This window comes from Galleria mellonella, unplaced genomic scaffold (assembly GCF_026898425.1).
Source record: "Galleria mellonella isolate WM207_F2 unplaced genomic scaffold, CSIRO_AGI_GalMel_v1 utg65, whole genome shotgun sequence".
Lineage (NCBI taxonomy): Eukaryota > Metazoa > Arthropoda > Insecta > Lepidoptera > Pyralidae > Galleria > Galleria mellonella.
Genome location: NW_026442138.1, coordinates 4,266,453 through 4,287,922, shown reverse-complemented (window position 1 = coordinate 4,287,922; position 21,470 = coordinate 4,266,453). Strand labels below are relative to the sequence as shown.

Sequence of the window (21,470 nt, the reverse complement as noted above, 5' to 3'; positions counted from 1 at the left end):
TTGTCGTGTAATGAGTTTTTTTTTTTATTGGTAGAAAATGGAATAGTAACCCCACCTGCGCTAACGGGATACGCTGGCGGGGCACCAGTGAAGGGTGATCGATGAAGATGAAAACAGGCCAGTTAGCCCATCATGATGAATTCATCAGGAATTAATCATGATAGTTTCCAGGGGGAAACGCGAGGAGGTCGACCTGGTTGGGTATATTGCTAGCAATGGGATTCTCAATCTCCATTACTAACAATCACTTCCCCCCCCCCCCCCCGTGTAATGAGTATAGTAAATACTTATAAAGTACGGTAGAAAACATTTTTATTATGCAACTTAGAATGCCAAACAAGCTGACGGCCCAGCTGATGGGAAGTGGTAACTGTCGCCTATAAACATGAGCAGTGCCATGGATATAACAGAGTATACTGTTTCGCCTATAATATGACCATGCGTTGCCATTTCTGAGGACTCAGGTATTATTCCTCTGTACCCTGTAAATTAATATCCTACCCTTCAAACCGAAACACAGCCATGCAAACACAACTACTTCACGGTAGAAACAGGAATAGGACAAAGGTGCCCAAGCAAACGACTTTTGTCAGTCTCCCTCTGGTATCATCTCCCTCATCTACGTAGGTACCTACATACCACACTCTGCTGAATACGTTTCACAGAAAAAACGTATTCATTTGTTCGACAACAAATTGAATATTAATACGATATTGCGTACCAAAAATGAACAGCCGCTTTTTAAATATTTCAACTGACCGAAAACCTGTTTGCGAATATTCAATTGTAACTCTGTAAACGTTTAATTAATCGGGTAAATCTTAAACATTTTAATGGTGGCTCTTCACAGGCGCCACCTTTCGGTTAATTTCGTGGGAATCACTTTTACAAGAGGCTAGCTGAGGCAATAACGACTTGCAATAACAATTATACGGCGTTGGAAGTGGTAACATTCACCTTTCAAAGACTACCCAGTGAATTTTCATTGCAATTTCCATAACAAGCGTGTGTTGAGAATTTTAAGCTCGCTCAAATGAATTTTTCTTTCTGTGTTATTACTTAACTGGCTGTAACTCGCGACTTTGCTTTGTGCCCTAAGGACCTTTAAATAAATTTTACAAGCTTTGATTGATAACCAAAGCTTGTAAAAAGGTTTGGATATTTAGATAAAAATTTATATATAATAATGCACCGCCTACTTATTTCTCGAATTGCCCAATGGTCGACTGGTAGAGAATACCGTCCGGTGTTAAATCCGCCATATGTACTACATAGAATTTTAATATGCATTAAAAAAAAATTAAATAAAATTTAGATGCTTGTTACTCAATCACAAACAGCTAAACGGATTTAATGAAATTAAAGTACATTATATCCTATTATACACAAGTAAATTATATCCTAACTTAACACATAATGATATTTTATACCTTTACTAACTCACGGAGAAAGCCGCAGAATACAACTGATAAAATGCATTCTTTACTTATTTAAAGACAGCCAACAAAACATACATTTATACCAACTTAAAATACATGATAATATGGTCACATTACAAAATGCCGCCTTAATTAAATGTTAATAAAGGAAAATATAATAACTTTAAAATATTTTCAAAGTATTGTAACTATATTAAAAAAAAACATGATATGCAGAAAATAACCTTACGTCGGTGCCTCTTTATATTATTTCACTAACTGTCCTACTTTAAGAGCCAACAAAAAAATTCGACAGTCTGGAGAATTGCCAGATACCATTTCCTGCCAGCAGCGGGTAATTCTTACTGAAAAAACCACAAGGCAGAAGAGGTATAACTTCATAAATAAATCGACAGAGGGCGTTTCTTTAAGTTACCCTTGACGTCTGTACAGATTTTTAAACGCATTATTTTTAAGGTTTCGATATTTGCATACGAAAATTGAGTTTTATTATTGTGTTAACACTTAAGGAAGACTTGTGCCGATATTTCAATTGTAACTGGCTTCAAATGGGAGATACTTTATTCGAGTCTTTTTATGCGAATGTTACGCGATATGTTCATTAATTAAAAACAGATTATGTAGATCCATTTTTTAATAAAAAAAAAATTACTTTCCATATTGATTCTATAGTACTTTTTTTTTGTTTTATACTTTTTATCCAGATCCCGCATACGAAGTCACGGGTTAAAGCTAATATAATGAGAATTTAAACATTTATGTTGTTGTAATACATATACGTCGGTTCCCTCCTCAGGTGATAGATGACTGCAAAAGGAATGAGATTCTCAATTCAGTTGTATTTTTGTATGTTTGTTATCTCATAACTCCGTCAGTTGTAAACCGATTTGAAAAATACTGTTTATCTGAAGGGATATAAATTTGTCCCATAGAAATTTTATCAAAATCAGTTCAGAAGTTTCATTTTTAGACCAAAATAACTGGTTTTGCCACAATTCAAGTCGGTTTTTTTTGTGTAACACGTTTAATTATTAGTAATTATCAGTTGTAAACCGATTTATTAAATTCTTTTTTATCTTAACCCTTCTTTTCATTTTTTTTTATTGGTAAAATAAATCAAGGTGATATAATTCATGTTCAAAACTAAAGGAAAAATGGTTAAAAAAATAAATTTGACAGCTATGTTTTGTTTTTTGCAATGGACATTAAAAAGGTATCCAGACACGATCAACTTAAAGTGAACTTGGTCTATTGTGTAATTTTTGGGCATTCAATGTTATGATGAAAATTTCCACCAGTATGCAAAGAAGGGTTAAAGGGATTTTTACAGATAGCTCTCATAAAAATCTTATCAAAATCGGTTAAGTAGTCAAATGTTTAAACCAAAATAACTGTTTATTTTTCGTGGAACACAGACAAACATACATACATACATACATACATACATACATATCTGTCACGCCTGTCTCCCATACATACAGTCTTTAATTATTATCACAATATTTAAATAACATTCAACAAATGGTAACCAAATTCGGAAAATAATTTAAACTCTAATTTCCCATGATATAAACCCAAAAACGCAATTGAAGCGAAAAATTCCTTATTGAATATTCAAACAAGTGTTTGTCTTGTTCCGTCTGAGATGACGCGCCGTATTTTCCTTGACTAAATATCGTCAAACCTTGTGAATTTTACGTTTTATTTACAGAAATAACATATGAATGTTATAATTGTTATAATATGTCGAGTAAATATGAGTAGCTATTTAAAATTGTTATCTATATCAGCGGTATATTAGCCGTCAAATATTCATTTCTGAACATAAACCTCCCCCTATAGAGAGCGGTTTGGTCATTAGTTGCCACGCTTAGCAGGCAGGTTGGTAACCACAATTAGGCTTTAGAGATGTTTAAAGAGCAACGCTGCTGCCCATTCCTCGACCTTAGGTTGCCTTAGTCGCCTCTTACGACACCCACAGAAAAGGATGAGGGGGGCCCATTCTGTGCGTGAGCTATATATATGTTTAAATTTAATTTTAAACTACTGTAATAACTAGTAACTTTTTAACTATCTTTCACAAAGTGTATTTAATCGCCAACAAGTGCAATTTAGCGGATAATGTAATATACTAAAATATGAATTTTGTGGATAAATAAATTAAAAAAAAAAAGAAAAACATGTTGACAGTCCACCTGATGGAAAATGGCTATCGCCTGTAGATATGAACAGTACCATAAACATTACAGTATACTGTGACGCCCATGATACCTCATATTGTTATTAATTATAGGTATATACAGTTACACCCATCAAAGAAAATGTTACAGATCAGTTTGTGAATTAAACGAGAGTTTGTTGTTTTCAGGTGCAAAGCCCGGTCTTAGTCGTGGAGCTGACACTGAATAGATTAGAAGGGACCCAACTGAGGGCTTTAGGACTCCTGTCCGTGTTTGGGTTCAACGTGACATACGCCGTTCGGGCGCCAAGCGAGGGTCCCGGGCCGGCATCGTGTAGCGCTATCGAGTGCCGCTTACTTGGGCATTGCTACGCACAGCATAACTATCAGTAAGTAATTACACATAAAATAGAATAGAATAAATATTTATTGTGAGCTGTATATTATAGTTATTCGTAAGATGTTATTAACGTGTTAAAGGAAAACACAGCCTACCCATATATCGGGCATAGAATACAATTAGCTACATAACATTAATTATTTTACAGTCATACAATTAAATTGTCAATAAATTTGAAAATAGAATAAAGCAAGTCAATCAACAGTAATAAATTTATATGGTCAAAATTAGAATATATTAATGATCACCTTATATATTAAATTAATTATAATGTCAATATAAAAAAAAAAAAACAAAAATAAAAGAATTCATTCAAATTGTAAAAAGCATTTACAAGTAGTAATTTTTTTTAATAATAGTTGGAATTTAGTATTAGACACTTCTTTTAGGTTATTTGGCAAATGATTATATATTTTGATAGCCATTATGTAAGTACTTTTCTTGTATATCATATATATATATATATATATATATATATATATATATATATATATATATATATATATATATATATATATATACCGTAAGAGGTGACTAAGGGAACTTAAAGGTCGAAGGTTGGGTAGCAGCATCCCTCTTGAAACATCACCAAAATCCTAACTGTGATAACCAACCTGCCTCCTAATTGTGGCAACTACTGATAAAAACGCTTTATGGAAAAGGCTTATGTTCAGCATTCAACAGACTCAACTGACAATATTAACACATAAAAATGATCTTTAATGCTAAACACAAATAGAGAAAGTTACAATAAAAATGGTACGGCCACAGATTAACCTAGTATATGCAGTGCTAAATCAACAATTATTAAACTTCTTAATAAACAAACAATTTTCTTACTGCACTGCACGCATAAACACAGATACGACTCCATACTATACATAGAATGTATCTACACGACTGTGATTTATTTAAATGTGTCACAATGCAATTTTCTTTGAATTATATATTACAAAAGTCGTTTGCTTGGACACCTCTGTCCCATTCGTGTTTCTACCGTAAAGCAGTTGTGTTTGCATGACTGTTTCGGTTTGAAGGAAAGTCTATGGCAGTGAATTTGCAGGATACAGAGGAATAACTGAGTACTCAGGAATGTTAACGCATGGGAGAATCATGGGCGAAACAGTATACTCTGTTATGTCCATGGTACTGCTCATGTCTATAGGCGACGGTCACTTTGCATCAAATGGGCCGTCAAATTGTTTATCATTCTAAGTTCCATAAAAAAATTATTAGATATTTTTCTTAATGTCAATTTTAGGTGCGACCTTAATCTATGATGTCAATAGATAATTGAATATAAAGACTATAATTTGCAACTGTATCAAATATTCGCAGATGAATGGAACCCTTTCATTTAGGCAAAGATAAATTGCAACCTTTAGGTAATTAAGGCAAGATTAACAAAGATGAGTGGGTGCGAGACCGCGGGGCTACACGTTACACCAGAGATTTAGATATCCATATCTAGATATACTATACATACCTACACCTAAAAAACATTAAAATCTTTGTCAGTCAGATAAAATTAGATGTGGTCGCAAGTATTGTTCAGTATGGAGTATTCCGAGACAACTATCGCCCTTGTGTATTTAAATCAATGTTTAAATAGTTTTCAGTTTTAATTCTTACCATAATATTGCTATTTTTGTTGCTCTATGATAGCATGTTAGTACCAGAAAAGTCATATTAATATTAAAAAAAAAATTTAAAGATGTGTCTGTGTTAGTTACTCAATCACACCTATACGGCTGAAGTAAATTTAACGAAATTTGGCAGTTCATGTCCTAGCTTAAAATCCTTCGCAATGACAATACCGATGTGTTAAATCGCTGAAATATACTTCTATTATTATTTTAGATAATACTTTATATGACAGCAGATTACACTAATAAATAAATAGCATGTCTACTAAACAGCAGTGTAAATTAGGTATAGGAAGAATTTCTATTCCCTAAATTTTCGTTATAATTTTCGTACTAAATGCTACTTCAGCTTCTAATTTTAAACGAACTTAAACAAGAAATTATACAGATAATTGTTTTAGTATCTGCTCAAGTACTAAACTAATTTACTTGGGCAGAATAACAGATTGAAACGCAGACTTTCCATAAATTTTAAACTAAATATGAAAACGTCGGAAAGAACTTTAATATTCCCACTGAACAAGTACTAATTAACATAATCTGAATTTTCCGTAACTGTTCTGACCATAATTGATCATTTTCTAAAGAGCTGCAAATTTAAATTCCCTTTAGGCGGAATCAAAATTTAATTCGGCGGTAATCCCGTTTAAAATTGTGGATATTATACATAATAGGTAAATCAGAAGCAAATTTGTCCATTGAAAATGCATTTACGTTGAAAATTTTCGAATATTCTGTGTTTTAATGGAAAGGATTTATCGACGAAAAATCTCTGTCGCAACGAACCCATTAACGGAGTCAATAGAGCGGGAAAATTTAGTGCAAAGCTGAACAAAGTGGGCGCGATGGAATCTGTGACAAGCGGGCCACTACCGCCGATATAGTGTCATCATTCACTGCTTACATATTGCAAAAACTAGCCATCATACAGTGGAGTGCCCGCACTGGTTATTTCATGAAATTTATTGCCTCAACCATAATATTTTCCGCTTCGCAGGGAGTTTTACTGCTCGTGTTTCGAGGGGTACTCCGGAGCGGACTGTGGAGTGGGCCCGCTGTGTCCGAGGACGTCCAATATGTGCAAAAACGGCGGTACCTGCAGGTAAGTGAATTCATGGTCTACCTACTACTAATATTTTGCTTTACTCACACCATAGACCTAAATACATACAGACGTAATGATAGAGATAATAACTAAGCGTATATTTTTAAAAGACTGCCATAAACAGGGTATCACAATTCAATTACACAATATCTTTACCTATTGTTAGCTAATTTTAATAACTATTTTTAAAATCGATAGAGACTCGTATTTGTCACGTATTTATTTGGTCACGATTAAAGTAACCACCTTTCTTTACAGAACTAAATCCACTTAATAAATTATTATTTAATTCCATGTTCTAAATTAAAAAAATCGAATGTAAGAAACATTGTCGTTCATCCCTAAATTTTATTCACTTTATAATTAAACAATGAGAATGTTAGTAATTTTATTATGTTCGAAGTCACTTTGAAGGGAACAATAAAGAAGTTTTCATTCATTCACTAATTTTCATAAAACAAAATTTAATATCTAAAATGAAAAGGATAACGAAATTATTTATTGATAATTTCTCAATTAATTCTCGTTCCATACCAATTTTTGATAGATAAATATCGTTTATTTGTTTGTTACTAATCACACTCAACATGTTCATAAGAATAGATAATACATAAAATAACATAAGATTTATAAAATTTTGTTATTATGTGTGATCTGCAGCAATACAAAAAGGTCGAAGCTCAGCGTAGAACATTATTCAAGAAACAAAACACTGATTTTCAGCTTTAACCCATTTGAGGGTACGTGAAAATAATAATTAAAATAAATATAAAATAAAAAGAGCAATATTTTTGGTGATTGTCTGTGCGGTGTGTGTATTTTGATATAATTTTAACTGAGTGGTAAAGATAAATCGAAAAAAAAAGAAAATAATGATAAGAGAAACATAGAAAGAAAAAAATATTGCGAACATTCTAAACTGTTTTGAACATAAATTTCATATGAGAACTCTGAATCGAAACTTAACTAATCCAAATAGACCTAATTGATACAAAAAGTAATGAAACTGAAATAATAACCCCACTGAGCTACTAATTCAAGCTAGCTAGGTACCAGTGAGGTTAATCCATTGTGATGTATTTATCAGAAGTTAACTATGTACGATATATACAATTAACCATTGTTATCAAAGGGGACCGCGTGGAGTTGAACCTGACTATATATATTTTCAACAATGGGACCGCTATTTTCCCTTCCCATATACATACAACAGCGACATCTATTCACAAGCATGTCTGCGACTCCCACGCTATATTTAGTAGGCATTTGCTTGTTCCACAATTTACTTGGAATAACGAATTTCCACAACGGAATTCCTGCTTGATATTTGTTGAGATAAACTTTGGCTCGTTACAAGTTAAATGCACATTACTCTGAAGCGGTCCCGTCTTATTTAACTTGTGTGCGGGATGCTTGAAGGCGCTGTCTTTGTGTTTTCTGTGAGACGAGCCGCTCCTGATTTTCACTACACGTTATTTAACTTGACAACTCCTTAATTCAGTACAAAGCTTCTAACACCTGATACCACGAATACTACAGCGTGTTTTGAATCTATTTTGCTCTTTTTTTTTAATGGTGTCAATCATAGATATTTTTGTTTTGTTTTTATCCCTATTAATAGGAAAGGCAAAAGGACTAACCCTATACAGCCGTTGTCTCAGTTAATTTCTAACTACTGGACTAATAATAATACCAATTTTAAAATTCTATTAGAAATAGATAAATTCCCGATGATTTCAAAATCTAAATTCTAATTCTAATAATAATTTATTTGCCAAAAACATAATTATTGTATATATCATTATTATCCGTTTTTGCAAAATTAAAAATACCAATACGAAGCAAACCCTTTCGATTTTATAAAATAATTATGAAACTCATTTCAGAATTAGTAACAAATCGTAATTGCATAACAAAATAAAAAAAAATACACTTATTGCGAAATAATTAAAATTGATGCGAATTGAGAACGTAATTTTTTTTCGGAAGTAATTTAAAAAGCAACTTCATCAAAGTTACAGAGTAGTTAATACAAAGTAAACATCCCTAGGTTCTTTATCGTGGCATCTCCAAAGTTAGAGCCAGTTCTGTACAGTTCATCCGACAAAGATGAAATTATAAAGTTAAACTGACTGCCGACTGCATCCACAGAGGCTGAGTAACTTTGCACACTGAGTACGTGTATTATAGGTATACCAATTTCTCCGTTCAAACGATCTAAAGCCATGACAAGTGCCATGCTTTCAGTAAAAATATATTTGTCTCAGAAATTAACCCACCTTTCAAGGGTGAATTTCTATTATAGCTAGGTGGTGAAAAATAAGGCTATCTGGTAAAATATCCTTACGTAAGAAATATTTTTTTATACTAGTATAGTGACAAACAAGCATTTTTTTTATACTACTTAGAATGGCAAACAAGCTGACGGCCCACTTGATGGAAAGTGGTAACCGTCGCCTATAGACATGAGCAATACCATGAACATAACAGAGTATACTGTTTCGCCCATGATACCCCCATGCGTTGCCATTCCTGAGGACTCAGGTGTTATTCCTCTGTATCCAGTAAATTCACGCCATATCCCACCCTTCAAACCGAAACACAGCCATGCAAACACAACTGCTTCACGGTTGAAACACGAATGGGACAGAGGTACCCAAACAATCAACTTTTATACAAAGTCTCCCTCTGGCATACGGCCCATCTGATGGTAAACTGGGTTACCGTAGCTTACAGACGTCTGTAACACCAGCGACGTCACGCGCGCATTGGCGACCCTTAATTAAGAGACGGCAACGCGCGTAAGAAATTATAACAAAAGAAACGAGATGTAAAAACATTCCTTTTTTATATAGTATGTAAATTCTAATTTTATAGTAAAATAAGTAAAATGAAACTGTTAAGACGCTAATAAGTAACAAACAAGCTAACAAACTCACTTTCTCGCTTATAATATTAGTGTTTTTATAATGTTGTGAGTTTATAACATACATATATTGAATCACAAAAAAAATAGATAATACATACATACATACTACTATTTACCTGTAATTGTAACCTATATGAAAAGTTAATACATACATATGTTGGGGACTGAACGCGAAAATTTAAAATTAACTAATTTGTCACCATTCCTTTTCATCGCCTGAATTTCGTAAGAAACAAGTAAAGAATAAATGCGCAGAGTTGTAGCATTTCTGTGCATTTTCTACCGATTTTATCATGGGGAGTGTTCTGAGGAATTGTTCGGATTGATACCTGCTGCTGATTTTCACTACAGTACAACCCGCCATAAACTAAAGTTTCATCCCAACCATCTGAAGGAGTGGCGGTCTTCCACCGTGTGTTTTTCAAGGCACTTTCTTCCACGCACAACCATTCTTTGGAATCAACTTCCAGCAGCAGTATTTCCGAACCGATACGACATCATAACCTTCAAGAAAAGAGCATATTCCTTTTTAAAAGGCCAGCAGTACACCTGCAATGCCGTTGGTGTTGTGGGTGATCATGAGCGGCGGTAGTCACTTACCATCAAGTGAGCCGCATGCTCATTTGCCCTCTGTGTTGAAAAAAAAATACCTAAAATGTATGTACATAATTATGTACTTTTATAAATATTATCTGATGTAAATAATGTAATAATGACAGTACATAATTTGCTTAGGTTATATAGATAAAGTGTGTCCATAGAAATGCTTCGAGAAAAACGGGTCAACTTTTTCATACAATTTTGAGTAATAAATAGTTATGAGTGATACCTTCATAACTTCTATATTTATTTTGTTTTACGAATTCTGCATCTTTTTAATGCGTAAACACGTTTATATATTAAATAATACGTCAAGATACATTTTATCCATAAATATATAGGATACTGATAAAAAAAAACTAGTCAGCTAATTGTCAAATTACCTGTTGACCCGTTTTTGAGGCTCGAGGCTCTATCTATATAATCTAAGATAATTTACTATTATACAGACAGATGGGTCCGGCGGCGGTGAGCTGTATCTGTGCTCCTGGATACACCGGTGACTTGTGCGAATCCCAAATTGCTGAGCCAGGTATGTATTTATAATATTATTTTTTTTATATTAAATAAATATATAAATAGCTGTAAATTATATCCCTGTCGATGGCGAGCGGTGTAACGATAAAAGTAATTCCTACAAAGCACTTGAGATCGTCACTCCATCTAATATGAGGCCATCATACTCGTACACTGCGTTACGGAATCGCCACTCAACCTTCGTTTCCCATCGGTTGTCGGTTCTTCAAGCTACGTGACCAGTCTATTTCCAATTATTATAATTAATATAATGAAGTTATATTAAGAAGTCGCGACACAAACAGTGGATTTAAACACAATATATACAAACACTGGATCTGTTCTGAGCGCTATAATTTTCTCCAGAGATTCCACAAAGAGCAATTACAGTCGGGCGGCGTTAAGAATCGCAGCGGGAATTGGCTAGCTACAGTCCTCCAATTAACTTCACTGGCAAATAGTTGGCTATTTGTAACAATACGATAAAAACCTAACTCCAACTCGGAGTCTAGTCGTTTCCAGATCGATCGGAATAATTTATAAGACCAGTTCCTTTTGTACACGATAGTTAGTTTTTATATTGTTTTAATTTGATAGTGATACGTAGTTTTAATGTAAATTAACAAAATATAAAAATAGCAAAACAAACCTTAAATCCTATCGGCGAAAGATTTTTTATTTTTCTATTAATATCACCCATTCCCTCCTTTCCTGTGGGAATCGTAAGAGGCGACTAAGGGTATGCGAGGGATGGGCAACAGCGTCTCTTTTAAAACATCTTCAAAGCCTAACTTCGGTAGCCAATCCACCTGCCAAGCGTAGCGACTGCTGGCAAAAACCCCCAAGGGTGGGAGGTTTATGTTTAGCAGTAGACAGTTAAATACTGGTATAATGATATACATAAAAAATATAAGCTATATACAATAATTGTTACATTTTGACCCAAATATTTTAGCACATAAATGTTTTACTCGAAAAGTTTTATACTTATACAGGGCATATTCACAAACATGGGCCTGTAAATTATAGTACTAAATGAATAGCTCTAAAGTCCAGACCTTTTTACCACTTTGTTAAATAAATGTTTCTATAGATGCCGTAGCACTGTTTGTTTCAAGCGCAAATTACTTGTATAATACCATCAAGTGTGACTAGTCAGAAAATACATTTTGTCCAAGTTAGTTAGGGCTGTTACCTATTTATTTACACTCAATATTGTAGCCTGCAAATTTTATATAAGAGAAATAAATAATCACTATTTAGATTGTATTTATTAACAAGTTTCTTTTTTGTCATTATCGAATTTTTTCGAGTATTCGTCGAAAATCTTGACTTATCTACTCGTACATTTTATGTATTTAAATAACTTTATAAACCAAATGATATTACAATACAAAAAGCCCACTTAATGCTAGCAGCGTTCTGTCCCAATCAACTTTTACATCATATTTTTAGATCCAAATTGCATATAAACTACAATGCAATATATAACAAATGGTCGCAATATTTCTTTTGTAATAGAAAAAAAATAGAAGCAACTTTATCTCACATGTTTTGCCACGCCCTTTTTGAATGGATCAATCACTATCTCATACACATGGCGCCACTCCAGCAACGCATTACATCATCTATCATAATAAACGGTCTGCATGATTCTTCCAATAGTTTACTGTCAGTGATAGAATTGATTCCAGTGAATAACTGTCTTGACTTCAATGCAAATTTTTACACGAAACTAATTTATCCAGTATTAATTGCCTAAAATCAGTTTAGTATTCTTAAATTGATATTTTTTGCATATGCACAAAATAACTGTTTCATTTTAATGAATAAGTATAATTTAATTTATACAATATAGAGAATTAACAAGAATAATAAATGTAACGATACATTTGTATAACTACAGTAACGTGGTTTTGTTGCTGAAAGCAGTCTTTTCAAAATAACCTTAAGGTAACGGACTAATTGTTATACAAGTAGGCATGATAATATTGTATAATTAAATTTGAAATAACAGCTTAAAACATTGAGGAAAATAATTATAAATACTTATTATTAAATTTAAAAATAAAATTATTAACTATCTATATACATATATACGTATAAATGCATACATATATATTAAATATGTACCTAATACTGGAACAAATATATTTAATTACAGGCACAAGAAAATTTAATATTTTAATTGTCAACCCTAAAGTTGGTGTACAGTTAAGTTGTGAATTTCTCCGTTCTCACTTGAATGGTTTTGTTGATACAACAGGTGTTTGGTACACATGTACTGGTTAACAACCAGTTTAGCAGTTCGTGAAATGTGACCAACTATGTTGTTCTGTCTCCGTATTGTTTCATATCTAACTTGCAAGAGATAACTAGGCGAGAAAGCACATTATACCATAATATACGAAAAATAATATCACGTTATACTAGTGAAATATGAAAAGTCCTATATAACCTTTATACCAGTACGCTTTTTCAAAGCTTTAATCGTATTAATGTAATAAATGCGAAAGTTTGTACTCTATTCGGAAGAAGAGTCGATTTGCATGAAATTTGGTACACGGGTAGACTAAATTAACATATGGGTGCTATAGTACATTACTGCAACGACCAGCAACTGAGGCATTGATGGACAAACATAAACAGTGGGCCGAGGCGTAGCCGAAGCACACATACGTGAGTCCATCAATGCCTAGTTGTGGCCAAGGCTTGTATAGTACTTTTCTCAAACAATGCGCGATAATCAAAAACACAACTTTACTTTTTAAGTTCAATGACGAATAACGAACAATAATAATTTTTCACGCGCCATGATGTTGCTTTGTTTTTTCTTTCAATAAACAACTTTCTATTTGCAAGCCAGTTCGAAATTTAAATAAAACCTTTTATTAGTTACCTCCTTGGTAGCCATGTTTCGAAGTAAAAGGTCATTCCATTTTTAAATTACAGGACAGATATGAGTTTACATATTAATTTATCTGGCTGCAAAACACGACAGATATGGATGATGCGCTGCCCGCATGTATCTGGCCAGTACGGCAATTTTGATTTATCTCGAAGATCTTCTTCAAATGTCAAAATAATGCTTACTTTTCGAAGCATGTTTGAGAAAAGTTATTTCACAGGATCAAAGCTGCATGACACAGCAAGTTGACTAATATATCCTTTCAACTTAGAAACTTATAAAGAAGAAAGTTATGTTGAGAAAAAGAGACAATATGGTGTGTTTAGATTGATTGAGTAACGATAAGATTGATTGATACTTTTTTTTTAGTTTTCTCCAAAATATTACTTAGAAAAAAATAAAATAACAAGAAATAGATCACAGAAATAAAAACTCTGGAAAATCCCTTATCTCATAATAATTTCTTATTTCGTATAACAAAATAAGCCCTTTAAAGATATTTTCTTCGACAAAGAATAACTAATTCTTAAATAGAATATTGTCACGCTTATCTTACTAATAATTGTTAGAATTTCTCTTACATTTAATGAGAATAAATAACAAATAAATCGATGTTAATTTAATTTACAAAAACGTTAAACTTATATTTACTTGTGTGTGTTAATATAAGTTTGATTTTTAAATAACAAAGTTAATCCTATGTCTAAACACATTTAAAAAAAAAGTGTAAATCCATTAGTGTTCACAATATTTTATGAAATTTATTTCAATTGCTATTGCTAGTTGTACCATGATGTACAGTCAGCGCCAAAAATAGATTATCCCATTTTTTCTAATCTCAATGTACCTATGTACTTCCTGCTATAACTAGTTTCCTTCTAACTATAACAAAGAGGGTCCGAATCGTAGATATGTTTTTACTTTAAACGTCTTTTTTTTAAAACAATTTCCGAGCTGATATAAATTTTTTTTAAGTCAATATGAGATCATTATAAAAAAAAAACTTTTCGTTCATAAAAAATTATCAAAATCAGTTTAACAATAATCATGTTGTATATAGATGATATTATATTAAAAAAAAAACAATAATCTTTAACTACATTATATTCTGCTTTGGCTAGCAATCCAAAGAAAAAATGTAGCCATACTTTTAGATTCCCAAAAGTAATTGAAAACTATTTTCTATTTATTGTCAATACATATTTTAGTTGTTAATTTTATTAATTTGTAATTTAGTATCTACTTGTATAACCAGAGGGAGACTTTGTACAAAAGTCGATTGCTTGAGTACCTCTATCCCATTCGTGTTTCGACCGTGAAGCAGTTGTGTTTGCATAGCTGTGTTTCGGTTTGAACGGTGGGATATGGCGTGAATTTACTGGGTACAGAGGAATAAAACCTGAGTCCTCAGGAATGGCAACGCATGGGGGGTATCATAGGCGAAACAGTATACTCTGTTATGTCCATGGTACTGCTCATGTCTATAGGCGACGGTTACCACTTTTCATTAGGTTGGCCGTCAGTTTGTTTGCCATTCTAAGCTGTATAAAAATATATATATATATATATATATATATATATATACCGTATACTATTTAAAATATTATATCTTTGCAGAGTGTGGTATAGAAGAGTGCTCAGACGGCTGCAAAGAAGAAAGCACGTGCGACTGTCATCCAAAAGACTCTGATTTCAGTAAGTATTCTTCACTTTAAAATTAAAATAAAAAAAACACACAGTAAACGTAACTTTAAAAATTTAACGTTAATGGACAACAACGTCTCTTTTAAAACATCACCAAAACCTAACTGCGGTTGTCAAACCGCCTGCCAAGCGTGACAACTACTGGCAAATCTCCCCTTAGAGGGGAGGCCTATGTTTAACAGTAGACAGTTAATCGCTGATATGATGATGATGATGATACAATGATCTCTAAAAACTAATGATTTAATATGTTTCATTTGTCATAATCAAATAGACTTTGCCCTTTAGTAGATACCAAGCATAAAAAGAGCAGTATTTTTCTTTTCAAAAAGACTGTGTGATACAATTATCTTCCAGAGAGAGATGTTATACGAAAGTCGTTCGCATAGGTGTACCTCTGACAAATGGAACTTTACTGTACGTTTGAATTAAGTACAGAAGGAATTACCAAGTAACGAGTTGTTACTACTACTAAAGCTTGCACGACAAATGAACGTCTTTGCTGCTGCTGTTATATATTAATATACAATAATAATAAATGCTGTATAGTTCCAACATACCTTCCTTTCCCGTAGATGTCGTAAGGGCTAATGATAGCAGTAGTGTCCCTCTTAAACATCTCGAAAGCCTAACAAAGCGCCTGCCAAGCGTAGTAACTACTGGCAGAATCCCCAAAGGGAGAGGCTTACCATTATATTTAAAGGCTGATACGACCAGCAGTTTATAATTAAAGGCTGATACGATGATCCCGATGATGATGATGATGAATAGTATATTAATATATCTTTTCATCACCCACCATTCTCGTACGTGTACTGTCCAGGTTTCTGAGCAGTACCATGGATATCAGAATACATCGTATCACCCAAATTACCTTTCATGCGTTTTTTTTTTGATGGGTGAAAATGGAATGGTAACCCCGCATGCGCTAACGGGATACGCTGACGGAGCACCAGTGAAGGGTGATCGATGAGAATGAAAACAGGCCAGTTAGCCCATTATGATGAATTCATTAGGAATTAACCATGATAGTTTCCAGGGGGAACCGCGAGGAGTTCGACCTGGTTGAGTATATTGCTAGCAATGGGATTCTCAGTCTCCATTAGTAACAATCTCTTTCCCCCCACCTTTCATGCGTTGCCCTTCCTGAAAATAAAAACGTTATGTTTCCGTACCCTATAATTTTACATCACTTAAACCGAAACATAGCCATGTAAACAACTACTGAAACATGAATGAAATAAAGGTATTAATATAAATAAATATCTATACAGATCAATTTGTACAAAGTCTGCCTCCGGTAATCAAGAAATAAGAAATGTGCTAAGGAATGTTTAATCTCGATTGATTTATTAAAAAAAAATTAACACGAATAATAAAATTCGGTAATTAAAATCTAATTAACAATACATATTAATAATTAATAACTGTATAATGAAACCTTATTGATGTTTATAAATTAACAATTTGAATATTCAATATTCGCCTTGGAGAATAGGCGGGAGTATATTATTAAATTATACATCGTACCAAAGTTTCAATATACTATCATTAATGAAAATAATATGTTACATTAGCGTTGTTATTGCGTTCATTAGGTATAAGGCGCCGTACACCATAATGTCTCCATGTCAATCATTATTTAGTAGATCAGTGGTACGTTTCATAGAAATCATATTTCATGGAAATGACGACCGAGGTAGTGTAGCAATTTGACACATTGCCTCAACTTATGATGGTTACAGATTCGATTAAACATTTGTATTTATAAATATATCTGTGTGTAATATATATTAATTTATAAAAAAAAATTATAACTGTCAATTGTTAAATACCATAACAGTCGTACAAAATTAGCTTTATTTAGAAGTAAGATGGTACTTTAAAATATATCCAGTTTTTAATAATAAAAACATTGGCTTGACAGCATCAGCACGCTTTGAAACAAGACTGCAGATAGTGGACCAAGCAAACATCAACATATCGCAAGAAATTGTAAAACAGGTAAGTCATTGACCGTTATGTCATGCGTACGTTTATGAGGAACTATCCCAAGATTAGTAATCAGATTCAACAGCGAAGTAACCTAATAGATGCGTAAAAGATCTCTGGCGTCTTCTCGGAGTCTCATCAAAGAGTTATGAAAGTAGATAAAACAAGATGTATATCAGCATATGCATTTTCATAACTTATAAATCTTTACACACCCTTAGCACTTGGCTCCTTACGTCTACCTCCTAAGATAATAACAGTAAAAGTAAATATTGGTACACTGAAAACAACAGAACCTCCTGAAAAGCTATTGTTCGTGATTGAGTCAATCAATCATTTATTCATACACAAACATACAATTTGTATTGGGATATTATATAAAACTTACACTAGTAGGTACATAATAATAAAAGGACAAGTAACTAGTTAAAATATCGTAATTAAAAATGTTATTATTTAATAACCAAGACGTCCGTTTGATACGTGTGATACGTGCCAAAGGTCCGTTTGACCTATCTCTAAAGATGTAAAATGGGACTAATGGAACAAGATAGAATACACCAAAAGTGCAAGAGAAGACTAATTCCAAATAAGACCGTATACTAAGCCACACAATGTATTACCACTTTTTTAGCCGCAGGATGTCGTTATTGGCGATTAGAGATCAAAATTCAATATATTTAACTAAATGTAACAATTGATAAATTGTATCACTTTAAATAAAAATGGCAGCTATTTTAATTAATTCTGAAAACGGATCCATATTTGAAGATCCATATTTAATTTTAGATTTTTATTTGAAGTGTATCCGGATCCTCAGATATCTATTTTGTAAGCAATCGGTCAAATAACAATGAAAATAAAAATTACAGTCATTTTGATTAATTTCAAACGAAAGAAAAGAAAGAAATCTCGAAATAAAATCCCATAACAAACCCCTAGATAAATGGCAAACAAATCTATTGATAGATAAGTTTCCTTTGTCATGACAACTGATCACATATTCAGAAAGGTTGGCTAGCGTGGTAATAAAGTGTTAACTTATGGGAAAAAAAGTACCTGCGGAGATTAAAATAGTTATATTAATGTTAATGAAAATCAATATAAAAATACAAGGTAACATTACTTCAGCCAGAATAGTAACGTGCACAATATTGTGCAACAAAGTATAGTAAAAGCTATTAACTAAAATATAAGAAATTGCAATATGTTGAAGCCATTTTACTGCTTAACCCATAAAATACATTACACATACCTTAACCGGTACTTTAATCGTTTTCAGATAACAAATTATTTAAAAGCATCGAATATTACGTTAGAAGATGAAACTGAAGTTTTAAACATAAGGTATGTACATCTGTTCTGTTCTATCCTCCTAATTTGTATTTAACGATAAATATATTCAATAATAGCTAAGATGATGATGATGTTAAATAGAGACAGAATTTTGTCTGTGAGTTACACAACTTGGAAACAGATATAAGAAGATAAAGGCCAGTAATACTCGATTTAACATACTAACCCCGTACGAGATATAGCGTGAAGATATTTATTAATTACTCAATATTGCTGACAGCTTTCATAATTACATATTTTAATTCTTTTAAATTTTTTGTTTAAATTTATTATTTATTTTTGAAAAAATAATCAATAACAAATAACAAAATGTGAAAAATTGAAAATATGAATTAAAAAGTTCAATATGGATACGGGATACGGGAACACGTAGTAAGGGTTATCATTAGCAGAAAGTATTATCGAAATCAGTGTACAATTGATAACGATGTATCGTTTAACATACACACAAACACACCGTAGAAAACAATATTTTCTATATTTTAATGTAACAACTACCGGTTTAACTTACGTATAATTTGGTCGGGAAAGCTCAAGACTTAAGTTCCCGGATGGTCTCTAAACTAGTCAAACTTTCTCAACCAAATTATACGTAAGGTAAACCGGTAAATACTATATTAAAATACAATGTGTACTTGCAAAACTTTTAACAATAAAATTTCCTCTATATTTCTATTCTCCCAAAGATACATATATCCTGTGTCCCTTATATCCTGTATCTCTTATATCCTGTATACTAAACAATATTAAGTCCACCTTTTTTATCTAATATTTTTGTAAAATGCAGTCAATAAACAATGAATGTTACTAATATAATAAAATTGTAACTAGACGATGTCTGTAAATGGTAGATACTTAAGAAATAATATGATGATGAGTTTCAATAGAAGCAAGAACAATCTTTTTTTTATTTTGTCTATCTGTCTGTATCTCTATCTACCTGTCAGTATGTTTGTTCCGGCATCAACCAAAAACTATTACACCAAATCGACTGCGATCTTCATAAAGATGTAACTTAAAAAATGGTGAAGCTTTATCATGATACGCCATCTAGAAGTCATCTATTGGTTTTCCTACTTCTAAAATTCACGAATACGAAATAGGGAGCAAGAAGCTAGTAAATTAACGAAGTAGCGGGCAAGAAGCTACTAAATTAACGAAGTAGCGGGCAAAAAGCTACTAAATTAACGAAGTAGCGGGCAAAAAGCTAGTAAATTAATGAACACCCTAATCGTAGTTCTCCAGATGTTAACGGAGGTAGAACAGTGTGGTTGCGCCTGTGGGGGGCAAGACGGGACGCGGGTGCACTCCGAGCGGCGCTCGTCCGGCTCGCGGCCACGCGGGCGCGCTCAGACCGCTTACGGATACTGCCCGCTAAACAACACTTCTACATGCAACCAGCGCTCAGTTTACAGGTATGAATGATTTATATATGTAATCCATTATATTCTTTCAAATATAATAACCTAATTATCTCATAATCTTCCCATCCTTATCCCAAATATTATTTGGAGTCGGCGTTATATGTTTTTTATCCATATTACAAAAAGATCTGGCTTATAGTTTTACGACCGGCCGCTTGCCTGACGTCAAACCTCTTTGGGAATATAATAACCTAATTAATTTGCTAATAATTAAATTGTTTCCCGCAAAAAACGACTTTAATTTTGGTAAAATCAGTTATTTTGATTTAAAAACTAAACTACTGAACTGGTTTTGATAAGATTTCTATATAAACAATCTGTAATTTATCATTTTAGAAAAACAAAGAATTGGCTAATTCGGTTTACAATTAACGGAGTTATGAGGTAACCAACATCAAGAAAAAAACATACAACCAAATTGAGATCTTTCTTCTTTTTAAAGTCTATTGATAATGGAATTCGCCGTTAAAAAATAACGCACTATACTTTATTGCAAAAATATTAACCAAATTGACTTGTATGTATTTGTATCGAAAACACTGATCTAGTGTATAAAAGCACGGACGGGACAATTGCTCGTGCACACCCACGTCTCGAAGAAAGCGCTGAAAAGGAGCACCGGGGGGGTTTTAGCCGGTAAGAGTCCGGCAGTCCGGGTCTGCATAAGCATTGCCCCTCGACAAAAAAAAAGTGTATAAAAGCACATGCGAGTAGCCATGACGCGAGGATATTATTTTTGCTATAAAATATCATGCGTACTTTGTTTTAGGTGTATCGTGACATTTTTAATACTTTTTTTAGATATTATACAAAAAATGCATACAAATTTAAATGTGGCAAGTGTCATGAACATGAACGGGATGTTTGGATCAAATGCATTAATTTTTCTACCGATTCTTGTACAAAACTTTTGTAATGCTTCTATAATATTTCATTTGATAAGCTAAAAGTATAATAATCCTGTAAGGTTTTCCTGATTTATGTTAAACCAATTATTTGCACTCCAACATAAAAATTATTATACCAGAATTTATTTTGTTCATAATTCCCACCAAATCTATTGCAACCTATACTGTGTATACGAACTTACCTATCTTTCTCGCTCCAACATTCATGTCAATGATTTTTCCCTTTTGTATTCACCATTCATTTTTTTTATATAACTTAGAATGGGAAACAAGCTGACGGCCCACCTGATGGAAAGTGGTAACCGTCGCCCATAGACATGAGCAGTACCATGGACATAACAGAGTATACTGTTTCGCCCATGAT

At 32.9% G+C, this 21,470-nt stretch overlaps 1 protein-coding gene across 1 annotated transcript in view; it reads left to right on the top strand.

Annotated features, from left to right (window-relative positions):
• LOC113519755 (uncharacterized) overlaps positions 1-21,470 on the top strand; it is a 515,411-nt gene that overhangs the window by 476,256 nt on the left and 17,685 nt on the right. The window contains exons 3-9 of the mRNA XM_052900408.1: positions 3,808-4,007; positions 6,662-6,766; positions 10,748-10,830; positions 15,340-15,417; positions 17,354-17,430; positions 18,701-18,765; positions 20,012-20,189. Coding sequence (XP_052756368.1) covers positions 3,808-4,007; positions 6,662-6,766; positions 10,748-10,830; positions 15,340-15,417; positions 17,354-17,430; positions 18,701-18,765; positions 20,012-20,189 — 786 coding nt within the window. The remainder of the gene's footprint in view (positions 1-3,807; positions 4,008-6,661; positions 6,767-10,747; positions 10,831-15,339; positions 15,418-17,353; positions 17,431-18,700; positions 18,766-20,011; positions 20,190-21,470) is intronic.